Below are 15,156 nucleotides of genomic sequence, written 5' to 3'. Positions count from 1 at the left end.
TGCATTGGGAGCAGAAGCTGCTGGGAATGTGCTAATCCCAGGAATCCCTGGCAAGGCTCAGAGCTGGCAGCACTCCTGCTGCTTCCATTCCCATCTCCCTGCTCACTCCCAAGGATCAGAGGAGAGGAGCTGCTCCAGGTCACTGGGGCAGGACTGGGACCACGGCTGGACCCTCTGGGGTGGTGTGCCATGGGGTTTGGGGCATGGACATTCCCAGGGATGGGCATTCCCAAGCCTGGGCAGAGCAAGGCTCCTCTCCAGGCTGTGGGACAGCTCCAGGCTCTGAGGCTGCAGGTGCTCCATGGGAGCTGTACCTGCTTCAGAAAATTCCCTGGTTCTCTGGGAAATGCCAATGAGGAAGCTGAGGGCTCCAGGGCAGGATCATTTCCCCATCCCAGAGCTGTCTGTGGTCAGTGGGGTTTCAGTTCCCCTTGGATTCAGCCTCTTCCTCCTTCTGCACCCTCTGCTGTTCCTGCTGCCCCAGGAGAGGCAGATCCCTGGTGGAGGGGATTCCCTTCTGCAGCACAGATCCTGTGAGGAGCCCTGAGGGAGCTGGGCAGGGGCTGAGCCTGGAGCAAAGGAGGCTCAGGGGGCCCTTGTGGCTCTGCACAAGTCCCTGCCAGGAGGGCACAGCCGGGGGGGTCGGGCTGTGCTCCAGGGAACAGGGACAGGAGCAGAGGGAACGGCCTCAGGCTGGGCCAGGGGAGGGTCTCAGGGTGGATTGGGGGAATTCCCTCCTGGGAAGGGCTGTGCAGCCCTGGCACAGGGCTGGAGTGCCCATCCCTGCAGGGATTTCAGAGCCACGTGGATGTGACATTTGGGGACATGCACAGTGGTGTTCTCGGGGAATTCTCACAGTTCCCTCATTGATGGGACATTTCCTCCCCTGCCAGTTCTGGTGGCTCTGGCTCTCCCGAGCCCAGCTGAGGCCCCTGTGGAAGCTGACCCCATTCCCACTTCTCCATTCCTGCCCCGTGGTTCCTGTCCCTGTCCCTGTCCCTCCCTGCAGGGCTCCCCCCTGGCTGTGCCACGCTCCGCCCCGCAGCCGCCGCCTGTGTGGGACACAGGGAACAAAAGCTCCTTCTGCCCTCGTGGGAGATGTTGATGCTGGCAGAGGCTGGGTGGAAATGATCCCTGCAGGGTCAAGACAAACTGAGGCAGGGCTTGGATCATTCCCTGGGCCCTGGCAGCACGGAGCAGGGAGGGACTTGGGCACCCACGTGTGATCCGTGAGGGGCAGCCCTGGCTGGGATTTGGGTTTGGGGTTTCCCTCTGTCCTTGGCTACTCTGCAGGGAATTGCCCAGCATGGACAGGACCAGGGCTGGCACTGAGGCCTTTTGTCCTGGAGCTTGGAGCTGCTCTCTGCCTGTGGCTGGATCCTGTCCCACTGTCCCTCTGTGTCCCTTTGCCAGTTGGGAACAGCTCTGCCCTGGAGCCAGGCTGGGAGAGCTGGGAATGTTCACCTGGAGGGGAGGAGGATCCAGGGAGAGCTCAGAGCCCCTGGCAGGGCCTGAAGGGGCTCCAGGAGAGCTGCAGAGGGACTGGGGCCAAGGCCTGCAGGGACAGCACCCAGGGAATGGCTCCCAGTGCCAGAGGGCAGCCAGGGATGGGATCTTGGCAATGAGGAATTCCTGGCTGGGCTGGAATTGCCAGAGCAGCTGGGGCTGCCCCTGCATCCCTGCAATGTCCAAGGCCAGGCTGGACACTGGGGCTGGAGCAGCCTGGGACACTGGGAGGTGTCCCTGCCATGGTGGCACTGCAGGGGCTCTGGGGTCCCTTCCCATCCAACCATTTTGTAATTCCCACATATTTTTCCTACAGGGCAGGAGGGGCCATGGGAGCAGCCGGGGCTGTTTTTAGGCTGTGGGTTAATGTTGGCATCCCCATAATTATCACCCAGGGTGCCAGTGGAGCTGGGAATGGCTCCCCCGGGAAGCAGCTGGAATTTGGCATCAGGTAAAAATAGCAGAGGTTCCTCCCCAAAATGCTTTTAGCAGCTCTGGCCACGGGACCATGGCTGGACACTGGGATCCTCCTCCCGGGGAGCTGAGCCACAGCACCCACCCGGCTCCAGATCCTGGAATCAGGGAGGCATGGAATGGGTTGGGTGGGAAGGGACCCCAGAGCCCCTGCAGTGCCAGCCCTGCCATGGCAGGGACACCTCCCACTGTCCCAGGCTGCTCCAGCCCCAGTGTCCAGCCTGGCCTGGGGCACTGCCAGGGATGCAGGGGCAGCCCCAGCTGCTCTGGCAATCCCAGCCCAGCCAGGAATTCCTCATTGCCAAGATCCCATCCCTGGCTGCCCTCTGGCACTGGGAGCCATTCCCTGGGTGCTGTCCCTGCAGGCCTTGTCCCCAGCCCCTCTGCAGCTCTCCTGAAGGCCCTCCTGGACATTCTCCCCCCAGGTGGGTGTCACTGTCACCTGGCTGCTCTTGGTGGAACCCCAGAGCATGTGAGGTCCAAAGGGACCTTCGGGGGTCACCTGGGATTCCTTAAAGCAGCTCCTGGGCCCTCACAGCTTCCAGTTTTCCTGGAGGGCTCCTCCAAAGTGACCTTGTGGCTCCTGCCCCGCGTGGGTGGTGGTTTGAGGTGGTTTGGGGGCTCGTGGGGCCGTGTCCCCAGGATTGATGGAAGCCCTTCCTGCTGCAGCCGTGGCTGTGTGAGCGGTGGCAGCTGCTGGCCGTGTCCGTGTCCCGCTGCCAGGATCGCTCGGGGCCGCCGGCGCTTTCCTGCGCCGAGCTCTCGGAAGCAGGCGGGGTTTTTTTAATTTAATTACTTCCTCTTCTGCCTTAATGTTTCCAAAGATAAACACAGCTCTCCCTTGGAATGGGGTCAGGGAACAGCTGGGCTCTGCCCAGGCTGTGCCGAGCCCGCTCCCAGGCACAGCTTTGGGAGGTGGTGGGGATCTCCCAGGATCTGACCCTGCCGGGACAGCAGGGATTCCATGCCGGGCTGCTCCCTCTTCACTGACCGCTCCTGCATCCTGGGATCTGCCCTGGGGCACGGGCTGAGTGCCATCCCAAAAGTGCTGGCTGTGGGCAGGATCCAAGTGGATCTTCCTGCAGGATCTGGGGCGGTGGGAGAGCGGAGAGCCCCACGTTCCACAGGCTCCCGGGATTTTCCAGCTGTGTTCTGTGCCAGGGATTTGCCAGCGTTTCTGATCCCTGGGAGTCTGCACCCCCAGCTCCTGGCAGGGCACCTGGGCTGTGTGCAGAGAGAGAAGGCTCTCTCCAGCATTTCTCCTGAGTTTGGGAGGGATTCGGGAGAGGTTGAGAGGGACTGGGAGGAGGTTTGAGGAATAATGACATCCCGGAACAGGACTGGTGTGAGCCAGGGTAGGGGGATCAGCACTGACCCCTCCAACACCTGCCTCATTTCAGCTTCCTAAGACACCCTCACCCTGAGCCTGCCAAAGCCATTGCTCCCTGAATTCCACAGGGAATGGGAGCTCCCTGGAAGTGCCATGCTGGGAGTGTCCCCAGGTCCAGCTCCCCGTGCTGGCCGGGCCGTGACTCCCCCTGCTGCTGCTCCAGGGTGTTGTAATTGGAGTGAGTGACCCCGGGCTGGAGGGCTTTGCCTCCCGTGGGAAGCGTTCCGTGGCTGGAGGGAGTTTTTCCAGCCTGGAATTGCATGCAGTTTGTTTCCTCACCCAGCTCTGTGTCCCAGGCTGTGGGTGATCCTTATCTTCCCTGGGTGATCCTTATCTTCCCTGTGTCCAGTGGGTCAAGCACATCCTCAGGCATCACTGAGGTGACCATTAAACAGGGAATGAAACAGGCCCTTATTCCTAAGTTTTTCCCTTTTTTTATCTGCATTCAGGACAGGAATTGCTGTTCCAGGTGTGACTTGGGGAGACTTTTGCCCTAAATCCCCTCCAAATCCCTCTGGCCAAGCCAGAGGTGTCCCTGTCACCCTGCTCCTGCAGGGTTCCTGCTGTCTGGGAAGGGCTGTATCCTTCCCAAGCTCCTTGTCCCATGGGATTGCACTAAAACATGGAGAGAACCATGAGTGGGGAATTATTCCTTGGGATTTTGCATGTCCCGTTCTGGGGGCACAGAGGCCATGGCACAGGAGGATGTGGCCTTGGGGACAGCTGGAGGGGACACTGGGGGTCTGGTAAGTGCCACTTCAGGAAGAATTTGTCCATGGAAAAGGTTGTCCAGCACTGGAACAGGGATTCCATTGCCCAGGGAGGTTTGCAGTCCCCATCCCTGGAGGTGTCCAAGGGATTCCTGGAGGTGGCACTCAGGGCTCTGGGCTGGGGACAGGGTGGGCATTGGACACAGCTGGGACTTGGTGATCCCAGAGGGCTTTTCCAGCCTCAGGGATGCTGGGATTGCCACAGGGAGCTGCCAGCACCAGCCCTTGGTGCTGGTGGGGACAGGGCTGTCCCATGCCATGCTGGTGGCCAGGGCTGGGACAGGGGCTGTGTGCTCTCCCTGGGCTGGGTGGGCTTTCCTGGCCGCCCCAGCCCCACAAACAGCCCCTTTGTTCCCTCCATAGAAAGGCCATTCTCGGGGACACGTCACAGGGAACAGAGGCCCCTTTGTCCCCACAGCAGACACTCGGGTGTTGTTCTGGGTGGGCTTGGGGGCGGGGGGCTGCAGGGCTGGGATGGGATGGGATGGGCTGGGATGGGATGGGCTGGGATGGCTCATCCCTGTCTGTGCCTTATTCCTGCTCTTTGGGAGGGAGGCAGGAGCTGATGGCCAGGGCTGGAATAGCCCAGCTCCCCACTCAGGTGATGGTTCCTGGTGAGCAGAGGGGTGAAGGATGGGCTGGTTGTCCTCAGGTTGGTGTGACATGTGCGAGAATCGTGGAATGGTTTGGTGGGAAGGGACATCAAACCCCATCCAGTGACACCGCTGCCATGGCAGGGACACCTTCCACTGTCCCAGAGTGCCCAATGCCCCTAAAGGGGCTCCAGGAGAGCTGCAGAGGGGCTGGGGCCAAGGCCTGCAGGGACAGCACCCAGGGAATGGCTCCCAGTGCCAGAGGGCAGCCAGGGATGGGATCTTGGCAGTGAGGAATTCCTGGCTGGGCTGGAATTGCCAGAGCAGCTGGGGCTGCCCCTGCATCCCTGGCAGTGCCCCAGGCCAGGCTGGACACTGGGGCTGGAGCAGCCTGGGACAGTGGGAGGTGTCCCTGCCATGGCAGGGGTGGCACTGCAGGGGCTCTGAGGTCCCTTCCCACCCAACCATTCCAGGATTGTGCTGGAGATGTGGGAAAGGGGCTGCAGCTCCTGGATGTGACAGGAGGTGGTCCCAGGGGTTTGGGGCTGGGCCAGGATGGCATGGCATGGCATAGGATGGGATGTCACCATCCCAGGCCATCGCCCCCTGGTGTGGCACACAGTCTGTGCCTGTCTGGGAGCTCCTGGCAGCTGCAGGCTCACCGTGTTCCCACAGGCTTTTCCTGCCTCCAGAGCTTCCTGCGCGCTGCCGGTGCCACGCGGGGCAGGTGCTGCAGCCGGGCCTGGCCCCGGCCCAGCTCCGGGGCTGTGCCAGTCCCGGATCCTGGGGAATTCCCGGGGGAGCTGCTGCAGCCCCGGTGCCAGGCTTTGATCCCGCCCTGGCCCCCGGGTGTGTCCCAGCAGCTGAATGGGGCAGGTTTGGTCCTTGGGCCCACCTGGGCTGGCAGCGGCTGCTGGTGACAAATCCCACGGGCTCCATCAGCGTGGGAATGGCCTGACAGGGCTTCCCTGGGGACAGGGCTGTTCTCTTCTGACACCGTGGATTCATGGAGTCAGATTGGGAAAGCTCTTCCAGACCATTGAATCCAACTGTTCCCAGCACTGCCAAGGCCACCACTGGCCCTGTCCCCAGGTGCAACATCCACATGGCTTTGAAATCCCAACAGGGATGGGGACTCCACCACTGCCCTGGGCAGCTGTGCCAGGGCTGCACAGCCCTTTCCAGGAGGGAATGCCCCAAAATCCACCCTGAGACCCTCCCCTGGCCCAGCCTGAGGCCGTTCCCTCTGCTCCTGTCCCTGTTCCCTGGAGCACAGCCCGACCCCCCCGGCTGTGCCCTCCTGGCAGGGACTTGTGCAGAGCCACAAGGGCCCCCTGAGCCTCCTTTGCTCCAGGCTCAGCCCCTGCCCAGCTCCCTCAGCCCTCCTGGGGCTCCAGCCCCTTCCCAGCTCCATTCCCTGGACACTCCAGCCCCTCCAGGGCTCTCCTGGCAGGAGGGGCCCGGAGCTGCCCCAGGATTCCGGGGGTCCCTGGGCAGGGCCAGCACAGGGGACAGTCCCTGCCCTGGGGCCGTGCCCACCCTGGGGCTGCCACAGCCCAGGGCCCATCAGCCCCCCTGGGCCCACGTTCCAGCCTGGCAGTGCCCTCCCTGCTCTGACTGTGTGCCAGGAGCCACCCCTCAGTGCACAGGTAGGGCAGAGTGTGACTGCAGGATCAGGGAGTCCCAGAGTTGGTTGGGTGGGAAGGGACCCCAGAGCCCCTGCAGTGCCACCCCTGCCATGGCAGGGACATCTTCCCCTGTCCCAGGCTGCTCCAGCCCCAGTGTCCAGCCTGGCCTGGGTGCTCCCAGGGATGGGGCAGGGGCTGCTGGCAGGGCTCCCCACTGTGTTGGTTGGTGCTGGTTGATGCAATCGCTCCCAGGGCTTGCAGGACATTTCCCAATCCCTGTTTGGTGCTGCCCCAGGGATCCGTGGCTCTTTCCTCGTTCCGAGAACTCCATCAATGCCCTGCTCTGGGCTGGGCTGGGCCTCGTTTGCCTGTGCTGGAGCAGCCCTGGGCTGGGCTGGGGTCAGAGCTCGGCTCTGGCTGCCCTCAGCAGCAGCTCCAGGTCCTGGCAGGTTGTGTGGCCTCGTGCCTGCTCTGTCCCTGCCTTTGCAGGAGCCGCCTCCAGGCAGGGCTTTGGAGCACCAAGGATTTTCTGGTGCTGTAAAGCTGCTGAATTTATAAATAATTCCTGCAGCAAGAAGCTCTCGGAAGCCTCAACTGATGCTTCCAGCCGGGATGAGGCTGCCCCTGAACCTGGGAGAGCTGGAGAATCATTAATGGTGTGAAATGCATGTTTCTGGAATAATTTAAGGTATCTGAAGGTACTGGATGTTTCCAAAGTGATTCCACACTCTCCTGGCTGGACATCACCTCCAGGTTGGAGCCTGGGGGGAAGGAGGGCTGGAACAGCTCTGGCTCCTTTGGGGAGGACTTGGAATCATGGAATAGTTTGGGATGGAAGGGACCTTAAGTCTCATCCAGTTCCATGGCAGGGACACCTCCCACTGTCCCAGGCTGCTCCAGCCCCAGTGTCCAGACTGGCCTTGGGCACTGCCAGGGATGCAGGGGCAGCCCCAGCTGCTCTGGTGACCTGTGCCTGCTCCAGCTCTGAGCTGTGTTGTCTGAACTTTGTGCTCCCCTGGATGATTTCATTCTGAATTTCCAAGGTTCAGGGGTGTGGGAGTCGTGTCCCAGCCTGCAGAGGAGCCGTTCCTGGGGGCTGGCCTGACCAGTGGTCCCGTGCTGGTGGTGAAACACCTCCAGTCACCTGGGAGTGGAGAGTGTCAGGTGTGAGGGCTGGGACAGGGCTTGTTCCAGACAAGCTCCTTTGCCTCAAATCCCTGTGAAAATTCCCTTCTCTCTCTCTGTTGTATATAGCTCCTCAGGAAAAGGAGACTCAGGGCTGCCCCCATCGCTCTCTGCAGCTCCTGAAAGGTGCCTGTGCTCAGCTGCCCTTGGGCTCTTTCTCCAGCAGCACTGACACAGCCAGAGCACACAGCCTCGAGCTGAGCCAAGGGAAATTCAGGTTGGAGAGCAGGAAAAAGCTTTTCCAGCAAGGGGGATAAAGTTCTGCAATGGCTGCCCGGGGAGGTGGTGCAGTCCCCATCCCTGGGTGTGTTTGACAGCCTGGATGTGGCACTGGGGGCCAGGGGCTGGGCTGGACTCCAAGGCCTTGAGGGTCTCTCACAAGCCAGGGATTCTGTGATTGTGTGAATTCTGTGATTCTGTGAATTGTGTGAAAGGGCTGCAGCAGCTGCTGCAGGGCTGGTTCCCTGCCCAGACCCCGTGGCTGCTCTGGAGCAGGACCTGCCTGTGGGGCTGGCATGGGCTGGGGCTGCCCTGCTCTACTCGTGAATCCCCCGGGGTTTTCCAGGGAGGATGGGCACCTCCTGCAGGCCCCGGGAGCACCCCAGGCTGGGGGGCCGAGGCCTGGCTGGTGTGTGTCCGGTCTGAGGTGCAGCTCCTCTTGTCCCACCATTCAGGGCACACGGGGGACGCGCTCGCGTGTCCGTGACCCTGTCCGGAGCCGTTCCCGGCAGTGTCCGGCCGTGTTCCCGGCGTGCCAGCGCTCCCAGCCGGGCTCATCCGGTGCCGTGCCTCAGCCCCGTGTTTAACCTCTGCGCTTATTTAGAATTTCCTGTATCACAACAACATCCCGTGACCTTCCAGCGCGGCCCGGGGCGGGGCCCGGCTCCCCAGGTGTCCCCCAGGAGCTGCAGGAAGGACGGAGCAGCAGCTGCCTGCGGGCCGAGGTTCACAGGCACACGTGCATTCCCAGGGATCTCCAGCTTTCCCAGGGATCTCGGCTGGGATGGCAGGAGAATGGATGGGGCAGGTCCAGCTCCCCTGGGCAGGAAGGGACGCGCCCATCCCGCAGCCCCGATACGGAGCTGAATGCTGGGAAGTGGGAAAGCTGGGGTCAGGCTGCCCCAGCAGCAGCTGAGGGAAGTGCTGGGTTCCTGAGTCAGGCTGTTGGTGACAGTCCCTAAAATCAGGATGTACCTGCTTGCAGCTGGCTGAAGGTGGCAGCTCCTGGCTCTGGGAAAGCCCTGGGAGCTGAGGTTCCCATTGTTCTCAGCAGCCCTTGGAATGATTTCTGTTTGTGTTGAGGATGATGAGCCTGAGACCCCCCAGCCCTGGGCTGAGCCCCAGCGTGGGCAGCAAGGCAGGGAGATCCTGCCCCTGTGCCCCCTCAGGTGAGACCCATCTGCAGAGCTGCCCCAGCCCTGGGGACACAGCAGCAGCACCTGGAGCTGCTGGAGAGAGCCCAGGGAGGCCCCAGAGCTGCTGCAGGGCTGGAGCCCCTCAGTTCCCAGGGATCCAGGCTGGGAGAGCTGGGGGTGCTCCCCTGGAGAGGAGAAGGATCCAGGGAGAGCTCAGAGGCCCTGGCAGGGCCTGAAGGGGCTCCAGGAGAGCTGCAGAGGGACTGGGGCCAAGGCCTGCAGGGACAGCACCCAGGGAATGGCTCCCAGTGCCAGAGGGCAGCCAGGGATGGGATCTTGGCAATGAGGAATTCCTGGCTGGGCTGGGATTGCCAGAGCAGCTGGGGCTGCCCCTGCATCCCTGGCAGTGCCCCAGGCCAGGCTGGACACTGGGGCTGGAGCAGCCTGGGACAGTGGGAGGTGGCCCTGCCATGGCAGGGGTGGCACTGCAGGGGCTCTGAGGTCCCTTCCCACACAAACCATTCCAGGATTTTGTGTCTTGTATCCTTTCCCCTTTAACTGAGGATATTGCAGCAAAGCTGTGGCAGGGCTGCATGTGGAGGGCACAGCTTGGAGCCATAATCCTGACGTGTGCATCTCAAGGGATTTTCCTGTCTGGAGCTTGAGCCAAGCCCTTGGCACTGGGAGCGGGCAGCCTTTGGCCAGGGCTGGGAGCACTCAGGGCCAGGGCTGCTGCCAGGGGGACGTGGGGATGGAGCAGGGTCAGGAGCAGGGACGTGGTGACAGAGCAGGGACGGGCAGGGCTGTGGTGACAGAGCAGGGCTGTGGTGACAGAGCAGGGCTGTGGTGTCACAGCACGTGGCCAGGCAGGATCTGGTTGACCCCATCCTTGTGGATATTTGGTGCCCAGTTTGGCTCCAGCCTTTCCATTTTGGGCCCAGGGCTATAAATGGCCCCTTTCCCTTTCCCTTTCTCTCTCCCTGCTAAATCCAGCTGTGGCTGCTGGACGGTGAGCAGGACCCTGGGGACTTGTCTGGGCTCCCAAAATAGCCCTTCCCTGGGGCTCCTCCTGCTTTCCCAGCCCCATTCCATGGCCAGCACCCGGCTCCTGGGATGGGAGAGGCCTCGGGTGGTCCCTGGAAATGGATAATCCCTCCCTCTGGAAGGGGCTGGAAGGAGCCCCCTCTCCCCACCGTGGGGCTGCCTGCCTTCGTGGCTGGGCCAGAATCCTTGTGATTTGTGATTCCCAGCTGGATCCAGGAGCAGCTCTGTCTCTGGAGCGATGTGAGCAGTGTGGGAGCCATTCCCAGCCTGGCAGGGTCTGTGACAGGAGCATTTGGTGGCACTGTCACCTCGGGCTGTCCCAGAGCCAGCTGCTCCTGGAGTGCCCACCTGCCCTGCTGAGCCTTTTCCAGGCTGTCCATGGGAAACAGCAGGATTTAGGGTCTGGAATGGCGTGGGCTGGGGGGCAGGTGAGGGTTTGGAGGGCTCCCAGTGCTCCATAAAGCCCCAGGGAAGCAGGAGCTGTCAGGAACCCAAAAGCAAAGCCCGGGCAGGGCTGTCTGGGGAAAGGCCAGCACGGAGGTGAGGAGCAGGGAGTGCAGCTCAGACTGGGGGGTGCTGTCCATGTTGGGATCACAGGGAGGAAGTTCTGCCTGGAGAGGGACCAGAGCTGCTGCTCCAGTACTGCTGCCACCTCCAGAGAAGGCTCTGGAGCTGTTTGCTCTGGGATTCCTTGGAATCTCTGCTGTTCCCTGCTGGAGTGGGCAGTGCTGCTCAGCCTGGAAGGGGCTGGGCTCTCTCCTGTGCTGCCCCATCCATGCAGAGCTGGAGCACCCCAGGGTTGTTCCAGCTGGGCATTCCCAGTGGGTGGGGGGTACCTGCTGCCCTCTAATCCCATCTTGTGTCCACAGGGAGCGGGGATGGACAGGGCCAGATCCTGCAGCGCTTCCCGGAGAAGGACTGGGAGGACAACCCCTTCCCACAGGGCATCGAGCTGGTGAGTGGCTGGGGACCCATGGGTGGCACTGGGGGTGGCACTGGGGGTGGCACTGGGACACATCCCACGGGGTCTGACTGGGGGGCCAGGAGGGCGCAGTTCCCTCCTGCCCTGGGTGCATCTCCAGCTGTGGAACTCTCCAGAAACGGTGGGGTGGATCCAGCACAGGCTCCTCTCCTGGCCTCCTGCTACCCCTCCTCTTCTGGGATGCAGGAATGCCTCCTGGAGGAGCCATGGATGCAGCCTTAGTGTGCAGAGCCCCCCAGGAGAATGGCCAGGCCTTTCAGCAATCACACAGAATCCACACAATCACCGGGTTTGGAGAGACCTTCAAGGCCATGGAGTCCAGCCCAGCCCCTGGCAGCCAGTGCCACATCCAGGCTTGTCAAACACACCCAGGGCTGGGGACTGCACCCCCTCCCCGGGCAGCCATTGCAGATCTTTATCCCCTTGCTGGAAAAGCTTTTTGCTGCTCTCCAGCCTGAATTACCCTTGGCACAGCTCGAGGCTGTGTGCTCTGGTTGTGTCAGTGCTGCTGGAGAAAGAGCCCAAGGGCAGCTGAGCACAGACACCTTTCAGGAGCTGCAGAGAGCGATGGGGGCAGCCCTGAGTCTCCTTTGCTGCAGGCTGAGCACCCCCAGCTCCAGTTGCCCTGCCCAGGCTGGGTCCCAGGGCCAGGGCCTGGGTGTCCCCAGCCCTCCTGACATGGTCACCAGCTCTCAGGGTGCTCTGGGATCAGCTCAGAGCTGGGACATTCCCAGGATGGGCATCCTCCAGATCCTCCAGCTCATCCAGGAGGGTGGGATTGTTCCCCTCATGGCTGAACTGGAGTGGGAGCTCTTCCCAATCCCTGCCCTGTGCCCTGGAGCTCCAGGGACCCTGAGGGAGGAGCTGGAGCTCCATTCCAGTGACAAGGCTGCGACAGACCTGCAGGCTGAGCCCTCTGGAAGCTGCTCTATTCCCCCTGGGGTTCATGGAATCATGGATTTATTTGGGTTGGAAAATCCCTCTGAGCCCACTGAGTGCAATCAGTGGTGCCAAGGCCACCACTGCCCATGTCCCCGAGTGCCACATCCACATGGCTTTGAAACCCCTGCAGGGATGGGGACTCCAGCACTGCCCTGGCAGCTGTGCCAGGGATGGACGTCCTTTTAGGTGGCATCTTGGGAGGGAGTTCCTGGCTGGCAGGGTGGGCAGGCCCTGGCACAGGGTGCCCAGAGCAGCTGTGGCAGTGCCCAAGGCCAGGCTGGACACTGGGGCTGGAGCACTTGTGACAGTGGGAGGTGTCCCTCCCCATCATCCCTGGGATCACTGGCTCCTCATCCCTTTGTTACTGGGATCAGCAGTGTCCAGCTCCTCTTCCCATCACATGTCCCCTAAAATTCCAGTGCATTTTGGGACCTTCCTGTGCTGTTTAATCTGAGGCAAAACCACACATTTATTGTTATATTTACTTTTATTTTTCTGCTCCGAGTTTCCTGGTGTCTGCAGGGACTTGGGAACTGTCCCAAGCAGGAGCAAAGCTGCTTTTTTTCCCAAGGGTCAAACTGTCCGGCCAAAAAATCCTTGGAATTTAAACAATTGGAGCCCTGTGCTGTTGGGAGGCAGGGGTGGCTCCAGGGCTTCCCACAAACTCTCAGAGTGTCCTGGGGGAGCAGCACGTGGGGCTGCTCCGAAGGCAGCTCGGGAAATCCGCGGGAGCCCGTCCCAGGGCTTGGGTGGGACATGTCCCTGCGCTCAGGGCTCATCTCCTTGACAGCTTTTTGGGGAAAGAAGCGTTCCCAGGGTGTGCAGGGAGCTGGGCTTTGGAGCTCCTGGCCGTGCACAGTGTCCAGCAGCAATTCCCAGCAGAAATATCTCATTTTAATGGATCGAGTTCCTCTGGGGACAGGCACAGAGTGTGGATAAGGCACCCTGGGAGCCTCTCCCTGCTGGCCCAGAGCTGTTTCTGCAGAGCCCCAGGAGCTGCCTGGTGGGGGCATTCCATGGGGAGGGCATTCCCAGGGTCTCTGCTGGAGCAGGGGGATCCAGGTGGGAATGGAGATCCCTGTAAATCCAGGGGCTCCCTGTGCTCCAGTGGCTCTCAGGGCCATTCCCACTCTCCTTTTTGGATCCTTCCTTGGCACTGGGCTTTAGAACCTTCCATGCCATGATCCCACAGGTCTGCTGGACTCTGTGTGGGATTTTCCATGTCCTGAGGCAGCTCTGGGATGGTTTTGGCACCTGCTGGGTGTGTCCATGCCTCCAGACCTACTCCACCTCTGCCAGCATTCCAGAGCATCCAGCAGCTTCCAGGGCCTGAAGGGGCTCCAGGAGAGCTGCAGAGGGGCTGGGGCCAAGGCCTGCAGGGACAGCACCCAGGGAATGGCTCCCAGTGCCAGAGGGCAGCCAGGGATGGGATCTTGGCAATGAGGAATTCCTGGCTGGGCTGGGATTGCCAGAGCAGCTGGGGCTGCCCCTGCATCCCTGGCAGTGCCCCAGGCCAGGCTGGACACTGGGGCTGGAGCAGCCTGGGACACTGGGAGGTGTCCCTGCCATGGCAGGGCTGGCACTGCAGGGGCTCTGAGGTCCCTTCCCACCCAAACCATTCCAGGATTCCCTGATTCCATGATCCTGACCCAGCAGCTCCGTGTGCTCTGGGCTCCTCATTCCCACAGTGCCAGGAGATTGTGTGGGGCTGGGAGCAGTGAGGGGCAATTCCCTCCTCGGGACAGTGACACCAGGACAGTGACACCAGGACAGTGACACGGGGACAGTGACACCGCGTGCTCATCCCGGTGTTCTGCTGAGCCAGACCTTCCCCTGTGCTCCCATGGGAGCCTGCAGGGGGCCCTGGGATGGAAGGGCCCCGGGATGAAGCCCCAGGATGGAGGGGCCGTGGGTGTTGTTTTCCAGGGACACAGAATGTGGGAAGCAGCTCCTGGGGTGCTTTCTCCTCCTGTCCCTCCTGCTGCCACCCCAAGGATCCGGACAAAGCCCAGCTCTGTGGGCAGGACAGGAGGATCCGTGGGCGCTGTGAGCAGCTGGGAGACTCAGGTGGGATCCACCTTGGGCTCCTGAGGGGGCTGGGGCAGGACTCCTGAGCTCGCCAGGCCCTGGTGCCACGGTTCTCCTCCCGGGGTTTGCTGTTCCCGTGTCCTCAGCGTGCCTCCAGCCCCGGGAGGAGCCGGGCTGGAAGGAGCCGGGCTGTCCTGCACCAGGGAATTTTCCACAGCTCCTCAGCAGCCAATTGCAGCCCTGAGGAAATCGAGAAAATCCCCTGAGACTTGGGAAGCGGGGGGGAGTCTGGAATTACCCCAGCCCTGGGAGGGGCTTTGGGAAGTGCCAGGGACTGGTGCAGTAAGATGGCACAGCTGGGCCTGTGTTTGTGCCAGGGGAGTGGTGCCACCTCCTGGAGCCACTCCAGAGCCCGTGTCCCACGTGTCCCCTTTCCTTCTGGGCTCTGTGTGCTGCTGGCATGGGGTGTCTGGCCCATGGTGGGATGGGGGCAGTGCAGAGATTGGGGTGTCTCTGTGCCATGGGGGTCTGGAGTCAGTGCAGAGTTTGGGGTCTGTGTGCCATGGGGGTCTGGAGCTGTGCAGAGTTTGGAGTCTGTGTGCCATGGGGTCAGTGCAGAGTTTGGGGTCTGTGTGCCATGGGGGCAGTGCAGAGTTTGGGGTCTGTGTGCCATGGGGGTCTGGAGCTGTGCAGAGTTTGGGATCTGTGTGCCATGGGGTCAGTGCAGAGTTTGGGGTCTGTGTGCCATGGGGGCATTGCAGAGTTTGGGGTCTCTGTGCCATGGGGTCAGCGCAGAGTTTGGGGTCTGTGTTCCATGGGGTCAGCACAGAGTTTGGGGTCTGTGTGCCATGGAGGTCTGGAGCTGTGCAGAGTTTGGGGTCTGTGTTCCATGGGGTCAGCACAGAGTTTGGGGTCTGTGTGCCATGGGGGTCTGGAGCTGTGCAGAGTTTGGGGTCTGTGTGCCATGGGGGCAGTGCAGAGTTTGGGGTCTGTGTTCCATGGGGTCAGCACAGAGTTTGGGGTCTGTGTGCCATGGGGGTCTGGAGCTGTGCAGAGTTTGGGGTCTGTGTTCCATGGGGTCAGCACAGAGTTTGGGGTCTGTGTGCCATGGAGATCTGGAGCTGTGCAGAGTTTGGGGTCTGTGTGCCCTGGGGGGACCTTCCCCAGGATCTGGGGGCTCCTGCCTGGCCGGGTGTCCCATCATGACCCCTCCCAGTCTGGGTCTCTCCAGGCAGCTCCTGCTGTCCCTGCAGACAGGA

The 15,156-nt window shown here is 61.8% G+C and overlaps 1 protein-coding gene across 6 annotated transcripts in view; it reads left to right on the top strand.

The window, feature by feature from the left end:
- Positions 1 to 15,156, top strand: part of SBF1 (SET binding factor 1) — a 62,813-nt gene that overhangs the window by 17,343 nt on the left and 30,314 nt on the right. For all 6 annotated transcript variants that reach the window (XM_071418425.1, XM_071418426.1, XM_071418421.1 and 3 more), the window contains exon 2: positions 10,815 to 10,900. In XM_071418425.1, coding sequence (XP_071274526.1) covers positions 10,815 to 10,900 — 86 coding nt within the window. The remainder of the gene's footprint in view (positions 1 to 10,814; positions 10,901 to 15,156) is intronic.

The sequence above is a fragment of the Agelaius tricolor genome, unplaced genomic scaffold (assembly GCF_023055355.1).
Source record: "Agelaius tricolor isolate 1412-34295 unplaced genomic scaffold, bAgeTri1.0.p SCAF_86, whole genome shotgun sequence".
Classification (NCBI taxonomy): Eukaryota; Metazoa; Chordata; class Aves; order Passeriformes; family Icteridae; genus Agelaius; species Agelaius tricolor.
This window is presented reverse-complemented; position numbering and strand designations above follow the sequence as displayed.